At 45.7% G+C, this 16,205-nt stretch overlaps 1 protein-coding gene across 3 annotated transcripts; it reads right to left on the bottom strand.

The window, feature by feature from the left end:
• Positions 1-423: 423 nt before the first annotated feature.
• On the bottom strand, positions 424-15,584 carry kcp (kielin cysteine rich BMP regulator). 3 transcript variants are annotated; one of them, XM_061283860.1, is made up of 46 exons: positions 15,262-15,584; positions 14,154-14,674; positions 13,646-13,718; positions 12,659-12,906; positions 12,032-12,200; positions 10,704-10,762; positions 10,373-10,466; positions 9,991-10,073; positions 9,820-9,916; positions 9,680-9,759; positions 9,531-9,616; positions 9,368-9,458; positions 9,185-9,284; positions 8,876-8,961; positions 8,696-8,789; positions 8,472-8,621; positions 8,102-8,208; positions 7,945-8,038; positions 7,696-7,869; positions 7,520-7,602; positions 7,294-7,387; positions 7,014-7,196; positions 6,748-6,918; positions 6,497-6,670; positions 5,964-6,046; positions 5,806-5,896; positions 5,594-5,676; positions 5,353-5,526; positions 4,938-5,117; positions 4,607-4,871; positions 4,431-4,513; positions 4,265-4,358; positions 3,949-4,122; positions 3,791-3,873; positions 3,603-3,723; positions 3,435-3,517; positions 3,269-3,368; positions 3,108-3,196; positions 2,939-3,041; positions 2,734-2,876; positions 2,366-2,538; positions 2,180-2,291; positions 2,009-2,110; positions 1,784-1,948; positions 1,158-1,458; positions 424-1,047 (listed from the first exon to the last, which is right to left on the bottom strand). In XM_061283860.1, exons 1-46 carry the CDS (start codon positions 15,350-15,352, stop codon positions 827-829), a joined length of 6,225 nt encoding a protein of 2,074 aa, XP_061139844.1. In that variant the 5' UTR covers positions 15,353-15,584; the 3' UTR covers positions 424-826. The 3 variants fall into 3 exon arrangements, with proteins under 3 accessions (XP_061139844.1, XP_061139845.1, XP_061139843.1); XM_061283861.1 differs by having other exon boundaries at positions 3,477-3,517; XM_061283859.1 differs by having other exon boundaries at positions 7,945-8,208.
• Between the last annotated feature and the right edge of the window lie 621 nt (positions 15,585-16,205).

Here is a 16,205-nt window from a genome sequence, read left to right as displayed (position 1 = left end):
TTCTCTTCTAAATTATCAATAAAAAATACATTAAATAAATTAAAGTTGTCGACTAGTACCTTCGTTTTCACAGGCATGCACACTTCCTCCTCGCTGTAGGTTACAAAACACTTTATCCCAGAACTCATCTCCTTCTCTCACGCCAACACAAGACACAAGTTCAACATATAACCCTAATGAAATGATTCTCAATAAGAACCTTCCTTACCTTCTCCATGGTGCGCCACCTGCTGGCTTATTAATTATCACTGTTGCTATGGTTACCACAGCCACCAAGAGGACATAAGGATCAAGTGACAAATTGAGCATCAATGCTTCATGCTTTTAAATGATATTTTTCAAATCGGTATCTTGAGGGACTCGTTAAGTCATATCTGATCATAATTAGCCGTTGATAATGGTGACTATAATAATTCATATAGATTGGACATTCGTAAGAGCTTTATTCACACCCCTCCAAAAAAAGACAACCTGAGAGAATGTGAGATTGCAGAGTGCTTGCAGAACATGAATGTCCATTTGGAACACAGTACATAAACATATTTTAGAAACGTGTTTAATAAAAAGTAGAAGTGAACGTTCAAGTGAAACTACTACACCTTGTGGTTTATAAATAGCACTGCATCTTCAGTCACTTGGGCAGCACGGTGGAATTGGTGGTCAACGTGTCTGCCTCACAATTTTGAGGTTCGAGGTTTGAATATTGGCGCTGGCCGACTCAAAATGATCAGTAGCCGTGAATGGTTGTTTGTAAGAGCTCTGCGATTGGCTGGCGACCAATCAGAGAATGGATTGACGAAAGCAGTCTTGAGCGGCGGATGAGGTGTCACGACTGGTTGCCGTGGATGATCTTGGGGCACTTGCTGGAATGGATGCAGTAGTTGTTGTGCAGCACCAAACCAGCGGGGCACTGGCAGCCCGGCACGCAGGGCTTGAAGCAGTGGCTCTCTAGCACCCCCAATGGCGCACCCACGTTCAAGCAGGTGACGGCACACGGCGGGCCGCACTCGTCAAACACGAAGCCCCTCTCCACCGGACACCTCACCGCTGTGGATGTATTACAACTATTATTTATTTCCATATGATAAATGTGTTTTTTTTTAAAACCATAAGAAGTACATTTTATCGCAATATGCTTTTGGAGGTTTGCGACTCACCACACAGCGAGGGTCCCCTCCAATGCAGGACCACGCCGGCCTCGCGACACTGTCCGGCGTAGGCCTCCAGAGCGTCGCACAGACACTCGTCGGTGTTGGCTCCGCAGGCACACAGGTCGTAGACGCAAGCGGCGTACCAGGGTTCGGGGGGCACCACGCGATGGCACGGCCTAAAGACTTCCGATTTGAGGACCTTGCAGCGGGCGTTGGCGTTCTTACGGGCGTGGTAGCCCGCCTCCTTGCAGGGGTCCACGTCCTCGCCCGGGCGGCACGACGCCAGGGAGTGGCTTCCGTTTGTTACCTGGGTGACGCAATCACACAGTTGATATTTTTGTCATGTCTCATTGGGAATGAATGTAACATTTATTGTCATTGGATTTTAAGACAGAACCTAATAACTACTGTGAAAAATTTTGATTCTACCCTAATCATAGTTTGAAAGCCAACCTAACCCTAGTTGGAACCCCTAACCCTAGTTTGAAACCCTAACCATGGATTTAAGCCCGAGTTTGAAACCCTAACACTTGTTGCAAACCCTAATTTGAAACCCTAATAGGACTTTGAAGCCCTATTTTGAAACCCAAACAAAAAAAAAAAGGTCCTCCTTCCAAAATTGTCTTATTTACCCTCCAGCTGTTTCCAAAATCTGCTTCCGACAAGCTTATCTGTCCACTGGGCATGCGCAGGTCATCCTGATGGTAGTTGTTGAAGTTTCCACACAAACCGCAGGTGATTCCCTTGTAGGAACCCGGAACGCTCACCTCCAGGTGGGAACGGCCGTTCCACTGCACCTGGAGACGGGAGCGTTATCAATCCTTTGCCATTCCTCTCCGAGGAGAACAAGAGCAGACCTTGACGCCGATATTGCTGTTGAGCAGGATGGTGTTGGCCTTTCGTTCCACGTAGATGTACGGTTCTCTGAGGAACGGTAATTTCACCGTCTCGTCGTCAACCTGAGGAGCACAATCGGGTGAGACAACCTATTTTTAGATGTGGAAAAAAAAATGGTGTTCCACACAAACCTTTACGAGCCAATCCTGCAGCAGCCGCACCGTGACATCACCGACGAAGACGGTCACCTCTTTAGTCCACGACACTCCTTGACGACCGCGGTCGTCATTCGTGACGTGGATACTTGAAAAAAAAACAAAGCAAAGTTGTCATCCAAGCGCTACCTGCTTTTCCCGTTGCCACGGTGACCCTCAGACCTGAAGTCTCCGCCCTGGCAGTCCTGCGCCAGGACGTAGGTGCACGCCCCCTGAAAGTGGAGCATGCGTCCGTCGAAGGTACGGTAGTGAGGGTCGCCGAACGCGATGCACGTGGCCGGCCGAGGGATGCAGTGAGGGCAGCACAAGCCCGGGACCACCGATGGCATCTCGTCCTATGTATGCATTGCATAATAATAATAATAATAATAATAATAATAATAATAATAATAATAATAATAATAATAATAATAATAATAATAATAATAATAATAATAATAATAATAATAATAAATTATATTTCTTTTAAAATCATAATAATATTAATAAATTATATTTATTTGAAAATATTGCTTTTCACTTTTCCTGACCGTATTGCAGCTTAGGGGAGGACAGCGTTCACTGTGACAGTGCACATCTCCAGACACGCAAGTGCAGCCAGTGCACTCGTCCACCTGCCACTGCTCGTTGGACTGGTACACGGTACCAAGGTGCACACATGACACGCCCCAATCTACAACACACATGTATGTAAACATACAGCCGGCGCACTACCGAGCTGTCTGGTTGTGTTACCTTGACATTCATGGCAGCATTTGCCTGCTACCTTCACTTTTTTCTGACCGTTGGGACAAGGCGTGGATGGACAGTCTTCAATGCTACACTCGATAAAGCCCAACTGTATTACATACAAAAAAAAAAAAAAATTGAGAATTTGTCCGACCCCATCCACCATCCAACTTACGTTACAGGTGCAGGTGACACAGTCGTCGGCGCTATCCGTCCAGCTGCTGCCGCTCGCCACGCGTTGGTTCTGACCCTCGATCACACATTCTGCGGCATAAGCGGGATGTCAGCGTCAACGAGAAATCGCAGGAAGACGGAGGAGGGTTGCGATCACGTCACCATTACAGACTGGGCAGCACGAGTCGGGAGGGGTCAACTGCTCGCTGGGAGGGCAAGTCAGCGGTGGGCAGCCTTGATGGAGGCACGTCCATGTTAGATCCTACACACGCATGCGATAGAATGTCAAAGTGACCATTTTGCGAAGTGTTGTGTTGTATTGTGTTACCCTGCACTGGCATGTGAAACAGGGGTCGTCTTTAGCCAGCACCTCATTGCCGTTCAGCGTAGTCGTGCAGTTACTCAGAGGCTCTGGTTACACACACACATACATTTGCATAAGCATTACAGTCCCTAAATTGCAATGTTCTTCTCTAGTGCAGTTTTTGCAACTGACGTGCGCAGACAGGACAGCAAGCGTCGGGTCCAGAGAACAAGATGTTGTTCTTGGGACAGTCCACCAGGCTGGGACACTGTTTACGATAACAACGCAAGTGGTGCTCTCCGTCTGGCATCACCTGCATACACACATTGTCACATTCCCTCATCACGTGTTTTTATGGGACTCCTTGTTTTTTTTCCTACCTCACAGGTGCAAATCTGGCAGGGGTCTCCAGCCGGATGGAAGCTGTCTCCTGGGCCGTACACCTTCCCCTCAAACACGCAGTCTGGGCATAAAATAAAAATCACATGAGGGTGAAATATCACAACATGGCATCTACGGCATTGCTGAGTCGCCCTACCGGCGCACACGGGGCAGCATTCCCCGGGCATCTTGATGAAGTTGCTGCAAGGGGATAGGCAGCGAACTTCCGAGCACGTCGTCACGCCGTCCACGCACATGCAGCTGCGGCAGTGGGACGAGTCGGCGAACCAGCTGCTTCCTTCCGCGTACTCGCCCCCGTCGTACATGCAACCTGGTGTCGTTAAATATTTGAAGTGAGAAGACGTAATCACAATTGAATTTTGCAATCAGCCCTACTTCGGTATGATACGTTTTTACTCTGCACTTTTGAAAACAGACTCATATTTTTGTACTTGCTTATTTCCCACGTTTACCTCTGCAGCGAGGACAGCAAGCCCCCGGCTCAGTCAGCTGATGCACGCAGGTCAGCTGGGGACACTGCGGAGCTGAACACTGCACATCGCCAGCCTGCAGCGGATGCAATAATGTCAGCCCTTGAAAATGTCCGTTACTTCAATCGAGAGACTTGACCACTCCCACCTGACAGGTACATGCGGAGCAGCGGTCTGAGGTCGAGGTCCATATCTGCCCGTCGCTGTACTCTTGTCCATCCAGCATACATCCTTACAACACAACAACACAATGTCTTTAAAAGTCCTTGAATGTCAAATTTGCAGCTCAATCTTGAGGTTTTTTTGTTATCATAGCCACAGTACCCATGCACTCGGGGCAGCACCGTCCCGGTTTGGTGACGGCTCGGCCGCAGAGGGCCGGCGGGCACACGGGGGGCACGCAGGTGACCGTGCCTCTGACGCAGGTGCAACGCTGGCAAGGATCGGAGGAGGGCGCGAAGGCCAGGCCGTGGGCGCGGACCACGCCCTCGTACAGGCAGGAGTCGCACACGGGACAGCAGGCGTCTGAAGGGACGGGGTGGGAACACTGCACGGGACAAGGTCTCCTCTGACAGCTCACCACCTCTTCCTTAAGGATGCAGACACATATTTAATAGTCTTCAATATCCCGCAGGTTTTATGGAAGCAGACTGACCAGACAAGAGCAGGAAGAGCAGGGGTCAGAGGGCGACAGGAAGGTCGAACCGGACTGGTATTCCCTGCCGTGATGGCGACACGTCCCCGTGCAGACCGGGCAACACTCGCCAGGTGGGGTCACCGGATGCGAGCAGGCGGCGCTCGGGCACGACACGCGTGTGCACAGCACGTCGCCGTTCTGCAGGCGAAATATTTGCGTACATCACACAAACTGGACAAGTAGTTTCAAATTTGACAAGTTTCCCTCTTGTAACAAAGTAGCGATCCACTTTTTCAACAACATATTGTTAAAAATTGCCTTTCAAAATATGCATAATTATAATTATTATTCTTAATATTATCAGAATGTCACAAAATATTTGGACACTCAATCTGGCCACCAATAATAATAACCCTAGAAATATTTTTCGTACCCGACATGAGCAGAGCTGACAACGATCGGTTGGATGCGTGAATCGTTCTCCGTCCAAACAGTTCCGCCCCTCAAAGTTGCATCCGTCGCACACGCCGCACGCGCATCCGTCCAGCGCCGGATGAGAACAGGACACGACGGGACATCTTTTCTGTACGCAAGCCACCTCGCCTCTCTGAGGAGAACAACAATGACCATTTTGTACGTTTGTTGTGTATCTTGATGATGATTGTTCCACTCACTGAGCATCTGCACTCCTGACAGCTGCTCTCTTCTCCTGCCGCGATCTGACCGTCCAGGTAATCCACACCTTGGAAACGGCATCCTGAAATCATCCACGGCAGAGGACGAGATCACTTGGACAGTAATGAAATGACTAGGATTTGAGTTTGTGGATGTCAAACATGAGGTCGTAGACAAGCACAATGCATCCCATCATATTTTTACCACTTACCGTCACACACGGGACATCCGCAGGCGTTTGGGACCGGGTGAGGACACAGCGTCACTGCACACGATTTTTTCACACAGCGCACAGTGCCAGTCTGAAAGCAAACGCACACATTTGGTGGCTGTAAAATGTGCAATGTGTGTGTGTGTTTTTGATGGTACCTGGCAGGTGCACTCAGAGCAAGGGTTCCCCGGGTCAGGAATGGACTGTCCGTCGTCCAGCACTGCTCCGTTGTAAAAGCAGCCTGATAAATGAAGACAACTATTTTGAATGATGACCACCATCTTCCATCCACTGCTCTCGCATTTTATTTACTCAAATTATTACAGGGAAAAAGAAATGATGTTAAAGGAGAAAATGAAAAAAAAAAAAAAACATTTATGTATTTTTTTTCTGGTAGTAAAATATTTTTTGTAATATTACTATATCTCCTAAAAAACATTTCTTTAATAATTCAAAATATGTTATTAACTCAAATTATTACAAGGAAAAAAAAAAAAGAAGAAAAATCCCACTCATATCATTCATGTATTTCTTTCTGGTAGTATAATAATTTTTGTAATATTACTACATCTCCTAGAAAAAAAAATATTTTAATATTTTTGGCAATGACTCATTTGAAAACAGAACCCAAAACAAGATTTCATTCAGTTGGAATGAAATCCCCACTTGATGTGTTTTTGCACTAACTCACGTTGGCACTCTCCACAGCATTGTCCGGGCGCTTTGTACGGATGGCGGCAGTCTCCGTAGCAAGGCACCTTGGTGCAGACCACCTCGCCTGCGTAGCAGTAGCACACAGAGCAGGGGTCCTTGTCGTCGGTGAACTCCGTGCCGTCCACGTGTTCCCTCCCGTTATACAGGCAGCCTGCGCAAAGGTGACAATGAGATGTATTTATTTACTGCGTATAGTGTCGATGAATGTCCAGATGAAGTTCTGCTTACCCTCACAGGACTTGCAGCACTGTCGCTGCACAGGATGCTTACAGTTGCCGGGGGGGCAATGTTTCTTCTCGCACCTTACGGACCCCTCGTGGCAAACGCACGCAGCGCACGGGTCCGAAGCGTCGTCCCACATCTCCCCGTTGGCTCGCTCTCGACCTTCGTACAGGCAGCCTGATGGAAATAGAGCAGGCGGGGTGAGCTCAGCGGCCATGTTGGATTTTCAAAATGGATGCTTTGAACACTAAACAGGAAATCCCACGTTATACCTTGACAGGTGCGGCAGCAGTCCCGGGTGACAGGATGGGAACATGAGGCGAAGGGGCACGGCTTCCTCTGACAGTGCACGGTGCCGTTGTCGCACGAGCACAACTGGCAACGGTCCGACGGCGAGTAGAAGCGCTCGCTGTGTCGGTACGTTTGGACATCCAACTCGCAGTCCAGAGGCGGAGCTGCAGCCACAAAAAAAAAAAATTAATCCAAGTGAATTTGGGGTACATTTGTGCTTTCTTTCAATCTGAATTGTGCTTTTTGCTTGCACTTCCTCACCAGGACACTGGGGGCAGCATTCTCCAGGCAACACTTGCGGATTGGGGCATGACAGGTGTGGACACCTCTTCATAAGACATTGGACATTTCCATTCTGAAGGAGACAAATGGACTTACCACACACATTTCATTTCATTCTTACATTTATATGAAAAAGTCCATTTTTAAAATGCAACAAATGACTCGGCATGATTCGCAATGAGCCAGTGTGAATGTGAATAGTCACAATGCAGCTGCAGGTCCTGCATGCGTCGATGGGATGTGCAAACTGTTGACCGTTGGGATACTCTTTGCCGGCGTAGCTGCATCCTGAATGGCGACAAGTCACGTCGTCACAGTATTATGCATGGCGACAGTTGAAATGATTTTTCAGGAGAGATTGTTGAGCATGGACGTGCTGACCGTTGCAGTCGTTCCTGCAGCACGCGCCCACGAGCGGCGCGTTGCAGCGCGGCCGAGGGCACTGAGCCTGCCGGCAGTCGACGGTGCCGCTCGCACATCTGCACTCCTCACACGTGCCGGTCGGGTTGGGAAAGGCCTGGCCGTCCACAAACACGTGCTTGTCAAACAAGCAGTCTAGCCGAGGGGGAAGAATACACATCGGAATCATGAAGGTGATCGGTTAGGATGAAACGAGTGGGAGGTAGATACCTGGACATTTCGGGCAGCACTCTCCAGGCGCTGTGTACGGGTTGCTGCAGTTGAGGGCTGGGCAAGGTCTTCTCTCACACTCCACAGTGCCGTGCTGCAAGGGGTAGGGGGTGAGCAGGAAGGAATCTGAAGAGGGATTTGTCGGCGGTATGCTCACCCGGCAGGTGCAGACGTGGCACGGGCGCTCGGGCGTCCCAAACGTCTGTCCGTTGCCGTAGATACGGTGATGATACGTGCAGCTGTCGCACAGCGCGCAGCAGGAGCCTGACGCCAGATGCACACATGGATCGTTTTGACTTTTTAATATCACAACTGTATTCGACTATCTTGTATTTTGTAATGTTTGTAATAATAATAATAATATAAATAGATTTCTTACAATAATAAAATTACTTTGTTCTAGTTTGATTTTTTTTCTTTTACTATATATTTTTCCCAAAAATATTTTCACATTTTACGAACAAAATGAAGATTTTATTCACACTGTTTTAATCCCAATTTCACAGCTCACATGGATGTTTAGTTACCGGCGGTTTTGGTGGGATGCTGGCAGGTGATGGGGGGGCAGTTCATCTGGGTGCACTGAGGGTCTCCATCCAGACATGCGCAGCTGGAGCACGGCTCCTCGGGCTGCCGCTTGGAGTTGTCTTCGTATTCGGAGCCGTCCAGCACGCATTCTGCGTGGAGATCAAGATGATGCCGCCGAAGTGTACCTAATGAAGTGTCTGCTGAGATGCACGGGTGGTTCTACCTTTGCAGACGGGGCAACAGCGATGCGGATCTCGTACGGGGTTGGAGCATCGCAAGGGAGGGCATTTTTCTTCGTGGCAAACGACGTTGCCGCTCTGCAGTGTGGTAAAAGAATATGGCGGAGTAAAGCGAAATTTCAAAGAATTAAAAAAAAAAAAATGTTGGTTGTAGGAGGACTTGCCTTACACCTGCACTGCAGGCAGGGGCCACTTCCGGGCGGGACAAACACTTTTCCGTCTGCATGCACCTTCCCCTCAAACTCGCACTCTGTCCAAGCATAAAGATCTTATCTTTTGGGGGGGAAAAAATTCAACTTTTTTTTCCCTTGATAATATACTAGATTTTTCTTGAATAAAATATTTTTTCTTACAAATTATGGCTTTTTCAGACAAAAATTAAAATTAAAAAAACTATTTATATTTCTTTTTATTAATATATATTTTATTTATTCATTGATTTATTTCACATCATGTGTTTGTAGATTACAAACCATTGCAAGTTGGACAACACTCTCCCTTGCGTTTGGCCGGGTGGCTGCAGCGTGACGGCGGACATGACGCCTCCGTGCGCTCACAGGACACTTCACCTGCCTGACAACGTAAGGACTATTTGTTTTCGACTCACGGCAACATCATAAAACCCTTCAACACTACTAACGCATTGCGCAACTCACAGAGCAGCGGCACTCGATGCAAGGGTCGCCCGTGGACGGAAACTTCTGTCCATCCAGGTAGACTTGAGATTCGTACTTGCACTCATCGCACCTACGAGTCACATCATATTTAGCAAATTGTTAAATAGAATTGATTGATTGATTTCTGGGTAGTAAGCATTACCGTGGGCAACAATCGCCGGCGCGGTGCACGGGATTTGAACAAAAGAGGGCGGGGCATGGACGAGGTAAACATGCCAGATTTCCATCCTGAAACGCAACGTTTGTATTTACGACCACGCTTAAAAATGTCATTTGAAATGTTGCCCATACCACGCATGAGCATTTTTCACAGCGGTCTCCTGTTGGGATCACAGCTCCGTTTGGGAACTGCTGACCATTCACACCACAATCTGGAAGACAGAAATCGACCATCATACTTGAAGCATACATGTGACAAGACGCGCACACACCTTGACACACTGGACAGCAGGAGTGGTGCGGAGGAGGCGCCGGGTTGGTACAGGGCAACGGGGGGCAAGGCTCCCTCTCGCAGCGAACGGTGCCCTCCTGGGGGAGAAGCATGACGTCAATTTTTATTTATTAAGTGCCCCGGCGGCTTGGGTCGGTTGGGGAAGACTCACCCAACAGTGGCAGACGTCACACGGACTCTCATCCGGCTGCCATTTTGATTTGTGGTCGTAACGCACGCCTGAGTGGACGCAGCCTGATGGACGACACAAATTCAGTCATGTGTCATTAAGCGAGACATTTCAGCTAATAAAAATAGTAATTAACCATAATAATTATCATTAATTATTATTATTACTTATACTAATAGAATATACCCAAGGTTTTCTTGAATTTGTATAGCTCTTTTTCATGAGTATATGTATTATTTTTTTAAATGTGTCTTTTCCCAATGCCACTAAATTGACTATTTTTCCTCAAATACAAATTATTTCTAAAAATTAAAACATATATTTAGACTCTTGGTTTTATGTTAGTAAACGTTGACAGTGTTACCTGTACATCGCTGGCAGCACTCTCCAGGTACGCTCTCCCTTTGGGTGCAGTCCAGTGACGGGCACGCCATGCCCGAACAATCCCCCTCACCCCCCTGTGTTACGAAAAGATCCAAATGATTTGAGTTCAAAGTCAAAAAATATTTTATATTAATTATAATATAAATAATTTTTCTCGAGAACTACTTTTATTTTTGTGTATTATTATTTTGTTTAACTACATTTACTTTGAAGATGCATTTGTTTCTAGGAATAGTTGTTTTTTGCACAATCTTTTTTGTACTATTGCAAACCGGTTTGCCAACATCGATGTAAATCTTTGAAAAACTCACCCCACACGTGCTCACAGTATGGGACACGTTATGAACTCTTGCGTCCGGTGTCTCGCAGTCTGAGGAGAAGAACAAACGTCATGTTTGACTTATACAGTCGTGAGTATCCAAGTGATCCAAGTGAGTGCACTTCCTAACCACAAAAAAAAAAAAAGGAATGTGGAAATAATTGTGTCACACACCCCCTCCCCAATCAGCAGCAGGTTTTCACCAGGTCACACTGCACGGGCAACATCTGGCTCCACTCGTAATGACAGAGCGGCGCGCCTGTGATGTCATATTTTTCTCTGTGTGCCGAGGGAGGGAAGCCTTTGAGCATCTATTCCATTTCCTTCATGTTCACCGCAAGCTCCGTGTACTAGTACACCCTTTGTCCCCCACTAGTAACCTGTGCCGCACTAGCAACATGAGCAGATCCAACCAGTAAGTGCACACTCGAAAGAATGAAGGGCGTGCTAGTAGATGGTCGGTGATAGATAGCTTTCCAGAGAGTCCACACTTATCTGGAGGATTTCCTGGAGATCGCGTATCACATACACACACACGTGCATTTACACACGTAGGAGTTCACCAATTGACTTTTGCTTAGCTTGAGATTTTTGGGAGATAATTACTTTAATTGTGTGTGTAAGAGAGAGAGGAGGACTATGAAGGCCAATAAACATTTCCACTAGCAACCCAAGAATGAATGAGATCAAAGTGTGTGTGTGTGAATGAAGTGCATGCATCTGGAGTCTCCTCAGGCCGACACACACACAAACAATTAACGGCGAGATGGAAGGGAAGACAACGGGAAATGATTACATGGGTTCACACTGGGGAGGCCAAGTGGTAGGCAGTGGCGTGCAAAGGGGTGCGAGGATCCACCTTTGTGTCAAACTGTGGCTACACAAGGCTACTTTTCTTCCGCTTGTCCTGAACAGACCCTGTAATAATCCTGAGATTATTAGAGCGTGAATTGCTGCGTCCATATTCATAATAGAGGATTAGGGCCATTCTTGCTATGTAGGGATTTCTGTCTTAACGCCTCTCGCCCCCCTCCCTTCCCCTATCCCATTGAAGAGTCCCTGTAAAAGTCATAATAGGGCAACAAAAACAAACTCCTTGACAAGAGCCAACAAAAATGAAGACTCGCTCACCAGCTGTGGGCTGTGAGTCATGAGCGACAGGCACCAAGTGTTTTTTAATGGGATGAAACCAGATAGGCGACCAGTCGGGTCACACGGCAACACAGTTGTCCCGGTCATGGCAACAGAGCGTGTTATTCATCTAGGACCTGCTACTTTGGTGATAATGTAGGAAAATGATTTGGTCGTATATGCAGGTACCTCTGATGTTGGCTTGGCACGTGACCGTTCCGGACGTGCACGTGCACACTGTGCTGACGTCGGTCTGCCAGCGTCGGCCGTCCTCTACCTCTCTGCCTTCCCACACACACGATCGCCGCACACACTCGCATCCCTCCAGGTGGCGCACTCGTGACTGTAGCGCCTCGTTCTATCACGACAAACACAATAGCGTGTATAGATTAAGCGGCAAAATAACTAGACAGGCATAAATTCTTTATCATCTGCAGAGAACGCTTATTACAGCTGTACTGAGAAGCTGAAAGAGGAGCTGAGTCTCCAGTATAGTATATCCATGTCTGTATTATAGTGCCCCCTGGTGGCCAATGTGTACACACCAGAAAGCACAGCAATGGAGAAAAGCAAAACGTTTTGTTTTGAATTATTTACAATTATGTCACGACTGTACGTTTTTAGAAATTAGAATATTACAGAGTCGTATTTTTCTCATTATGAAACATTTATTTTACTTGTTTAAAAAAAATCCTCATTGACCCCAAAACTTTTGACTGGCACTGCACACAATTTTCATGAAAAAAAACAATATTGTAAATATAAACACAAATGTGTATACTGTTAAAAAACATGGCTAGTATGCGTTGTCTCCACCTGAGCTTGAAGTAGGTCCATCTTACGAGCCAGGTCCTCCAGTCTACTCTCCATCCTGCTCAGACCTTCGTCCCGGTGGACCTGGGAAATGGACTTCCCCCCTTGGGGGAGTCCTGGTGGGCCCAGGACCGCTCCCCTTTGCAGCTGCTGACTTTGGATGCTGTGTGGTGGATAATGAGCACTCTGGAGCGACGCTCTGTGCTTCCTTTTAGTTTTACCGCTGGTGGAAAGAGTCTCCCGTTGTAGCACTAAAGAACAAAAAAAAGAACAAATAGGTAAATAGAATACTGATATCCCTGCGTTACTTTTGTTTTAATTAAAAGCACATTTAGGGTTGGTATGTAAACATAATGTTCAGTGGACCCCCCCTGCCCGAGGCCTTGGAAAGTTTCCAGGCCAAGTTAATTGACTTAAATGTTTGCATAAGCGTTGATGGCAAGACAAGATGTAAACAAGAAGCAGGAAATGACTGTCAGTGTGGCCTTCGGCACACTGAAATTGTTAAATTGACGGTAAAGCACGGCTTGTGCTACCTGATATGTTTTTGAGTATACAGCAAATGCACATGTGCAGACGTGTGGAAGACAGATCACATGGAAAGAGTTAGTATAAGTCTATAATCTTATATTCTTTCAATTCATTTATTTTTTGAAGTGTTTATTTTAATCTTTAATATTTTTTTTTATTTAAAGTTTTTATTTTTTGTTATTATTTTATATATTTTTTAAATTGTATATAATCTGTGTTTATTCATTATTACTATATACTTTATATTTGATTTTTAACCATTATTTGATTTTTTTCTTTAAATCTTTTTATAACTGATTTTTCTTTTAATTCAGCTTTTTTTCTCTTAAACCCATTAAAAAAAAAAAAAAAACATACAGACGACCACACACATTCATGGCACCAGTCCATCTTTTTTTTTTTTAAACATTCTCAAACAGCCAGTCCCACTCACTTTTTTCAACAGTTGGAAATATTTACCTGTCACGTTGTCACAGTGCCAAGGACGTGTCTCATAGGCCTTTAGTGAGATCTCTGCTTTTTTGAGCTGACCCTGCAAATTCAGAGCACATTCAGGCATCTTCTTGGTCTCCCTCTCTGTGTACCAATCAATCTGAAACGACTTAAATGTGTACTCAACAAACCACTTGACCCCTTTTTCACATTTCTAACCCTCTTCTCTTCTTCACTTAATGGCTGTTTAGTCTCAATCCTTTGATTTGTAACTTTCTTGTTTGAAAATGTTCAATCTTGCGAGTTACTCTTTTACAGGATGCATCTGAACTTAAACGGTGTATAAACAAACTGATAATGGAAAATTTGGCATCCTACAGAGTAAAGTCAGGAAAGCCCAATTATCGCATGTGTCTAAAGATTTTCCGCTGTGATTATCTTTCCGTCTAGCACATCAGAAGTTTCTGGAATAAGGTGAATCCTATTTGAGAGCTCGAGAAACCCAAGTAAATATGTCAAGTGTGCAAAAACCTACACTAAATTTGCTATCCTTTCTCCCCGGTGTGCTTCCCAGGGTGATAACAACATCTTGCGGTAGTTCCAGCTCCAACTTATCCTCCGCTTTTACGAGGACAACTTGGACTTCTTGACAGTCCACAAAATATACGAGCCTGTCTGGCTCCAGGCTGACGGCCAACTGCACCCATTCTCCTGAAGAGAAGGGATTTGTCTCTGGGAAAAGAAAGCTCCGGATACCCCCTCCTGCCCGGTAGTCCACACGCAGAACATCATCCAGGGTGGAGGAGGTAAGCTGGAGAAGAACGGATGATGTGGAGAGAGATAAAAGGGTGATGTTGGTACGCTGAAGCTGCTGGCCCACCAAATGGAAGCCCATGCTCCCTTGGAATTCCGAGCGCAGGATTCGGGAATATTGAGCGGGGAGAGTCAGGTGAGGCGCTCTGGGTCGGATTCTGTATATGGTACCCGTGGGACTGTGCAGTCTGGACAGCCCGCTTTTTGGGTGGGATATGTTCAGAGCTGACAGCAGGTCAATCGCTGGGGGGGGAACACATACGACACTCCACGTTATGCTCAAACATTGATATCAATAATGTCAGATGTTATTTACGGTAGTTTTGGGGTCTGATTTGTAACAGATGGAAGGGATCTTATGACTGTGTTGTGGAATGTAACGCTAACACAATGGGTGAGAGATTGCAATAGCGGACGGATACAAATATGGTGAATCGAAAAATATGCAGTAACATGAGCATGATATCACTTATATTACGTCACATTCTTGTGTCAACCTTCCATTCAGTTCTATTTTGTAGAAAGAAAAAAAAGATTTCAATCCTATATTGGCTAACATGTATTTAATGCTGTATTGATCAAATGTTCTTAGGACAAAATATCACCAATATAATAAAATAGCAATTTGTATATATTGTAAATAATATTTTTGCACATTTTGGAGTATTTTTGATCCATTTTTAATTTGTATAACTTCATTCAACAAAAATGTTAAATGTACACTAAAAATACGATGAAGTCATTAAGGTCAACGTTTGTTCGTTATGTGTGTTTGGCGGGACATACGATGCTCATCTCCTCTTATCTCGAAAGAAATCTGGAAATCTTACCGTTGTCCTGATATGGAGCCGCCGCCATCCCTTGTGCAGACATTGCCACCAACCACAATAAGTCCAACAACAAGACTAGGACACTCTCCATTCTATCATTCAACAAGGAGATGTTCTAGAGAGCCTGCAGAAAGTGTCGAGACAAAACATCTGGATTCCCTCAGTGGTCCACACACACTGACACTTTTGCCGTCTTCATTCTTCTTCTGCTTGTGAGTAAAGTTGCAAGGTGACCAGCGAGTCTTTTTCTCCCTCCTTGCTTTCCCTTCGTTTTGTTGGGAGTCTCTCCACCCATCACGGACAAGCACTGTTGATTCTCACTCCCTAACTCTCTCTCTCTCTCTCTTCCTCCCCCTCTCTCCTCAATCCCCCTGGCTATCAGCTAAACCCGGTGTGGAGACTGGAGAGGAGCCATGAGACCCTGTGGACAAGAAACAGATGTTTGTTTTTTCTTCCCATAGGAAATAATGCTAATAGAAATGATCTGTGGCAGGGTCAAAATGTCAACGTTGTAAAAGGGTCAACTGTACAAGCAATGTGCTGTAGCTAACCACTTTATTAACTTTGATGACACCTACTAAAACACCATAAAACATTTATTAACAGTAGAGGAAATGATTTAGTTGAGAGTTTATAATGTTAACATGCCATATCAGTGGAAAAATAAGTGAACTGCCAAAATAAATAACTGTGTTTTTGATGACGAGTAATGTCTTTGAAACTGTCATACAATGTTTTAAGTATCATTTTAAATCAACAAACTAGTAACATTTAAACATTTTTATCTGTAATAAAACACTGAAAAAAAAGGGAAAAGGTCAACTTGGCACTTACTGTAACTACACTGGTGAGCTCTGCTGACGCCTGGTGGACAGTTTACGTCATTGCACAACGTCACCTGTTGCAGCACCGCCTCGCCTGTTTCAATACAAAGAAATAAATTA

Source organism: Syngnathus typhle, linkage group LG7 (genome assembly GCF_033458585.1).
Source record: "Syngnathus typhle isolate RoL2023-S1 ecotype Sweden linkage group LG7, RoL_Styp_1.0, whole genome shotgun sequence".
NCBI classification, from domain to species: Eukaryota; Metazoa; Chordata; class Actinopteri; order Syngnathiformes; family Syngnathidae; genus Syngnathus; species Syngnathus typhle.
The sequence above is the reverse complement of the archived record's forward strand: the minus strand, read 5'-3'. Positions and strand labels throughout refer to the sequence as shown.

Bases quoted from the DNA above. Each gene is read 5' to 3' on its own strand.
- kcp (XM_061283859.1), bottom strand. From the start codon at position 15,352: ATGGAGAGTGTCCTAGTCTTGTTGTTGGACTTATTGTGGTTGGTGGCA. The intron at 12,201-12,658 runs GTGGAGACAACG...TTGTCGTGATAG, and splicing joins TGGACCTACTTCAAGCTCAG to AACGAGGCGCTACAGTCACG. The intron at 9,760-9,819 runs GTGTGTGCGCGT...TCTGTCTTCCAG, and splicing joins CTGCTGTCCAGTGTGTCAAG to ATTGTGGTGTGAATGGTCAG.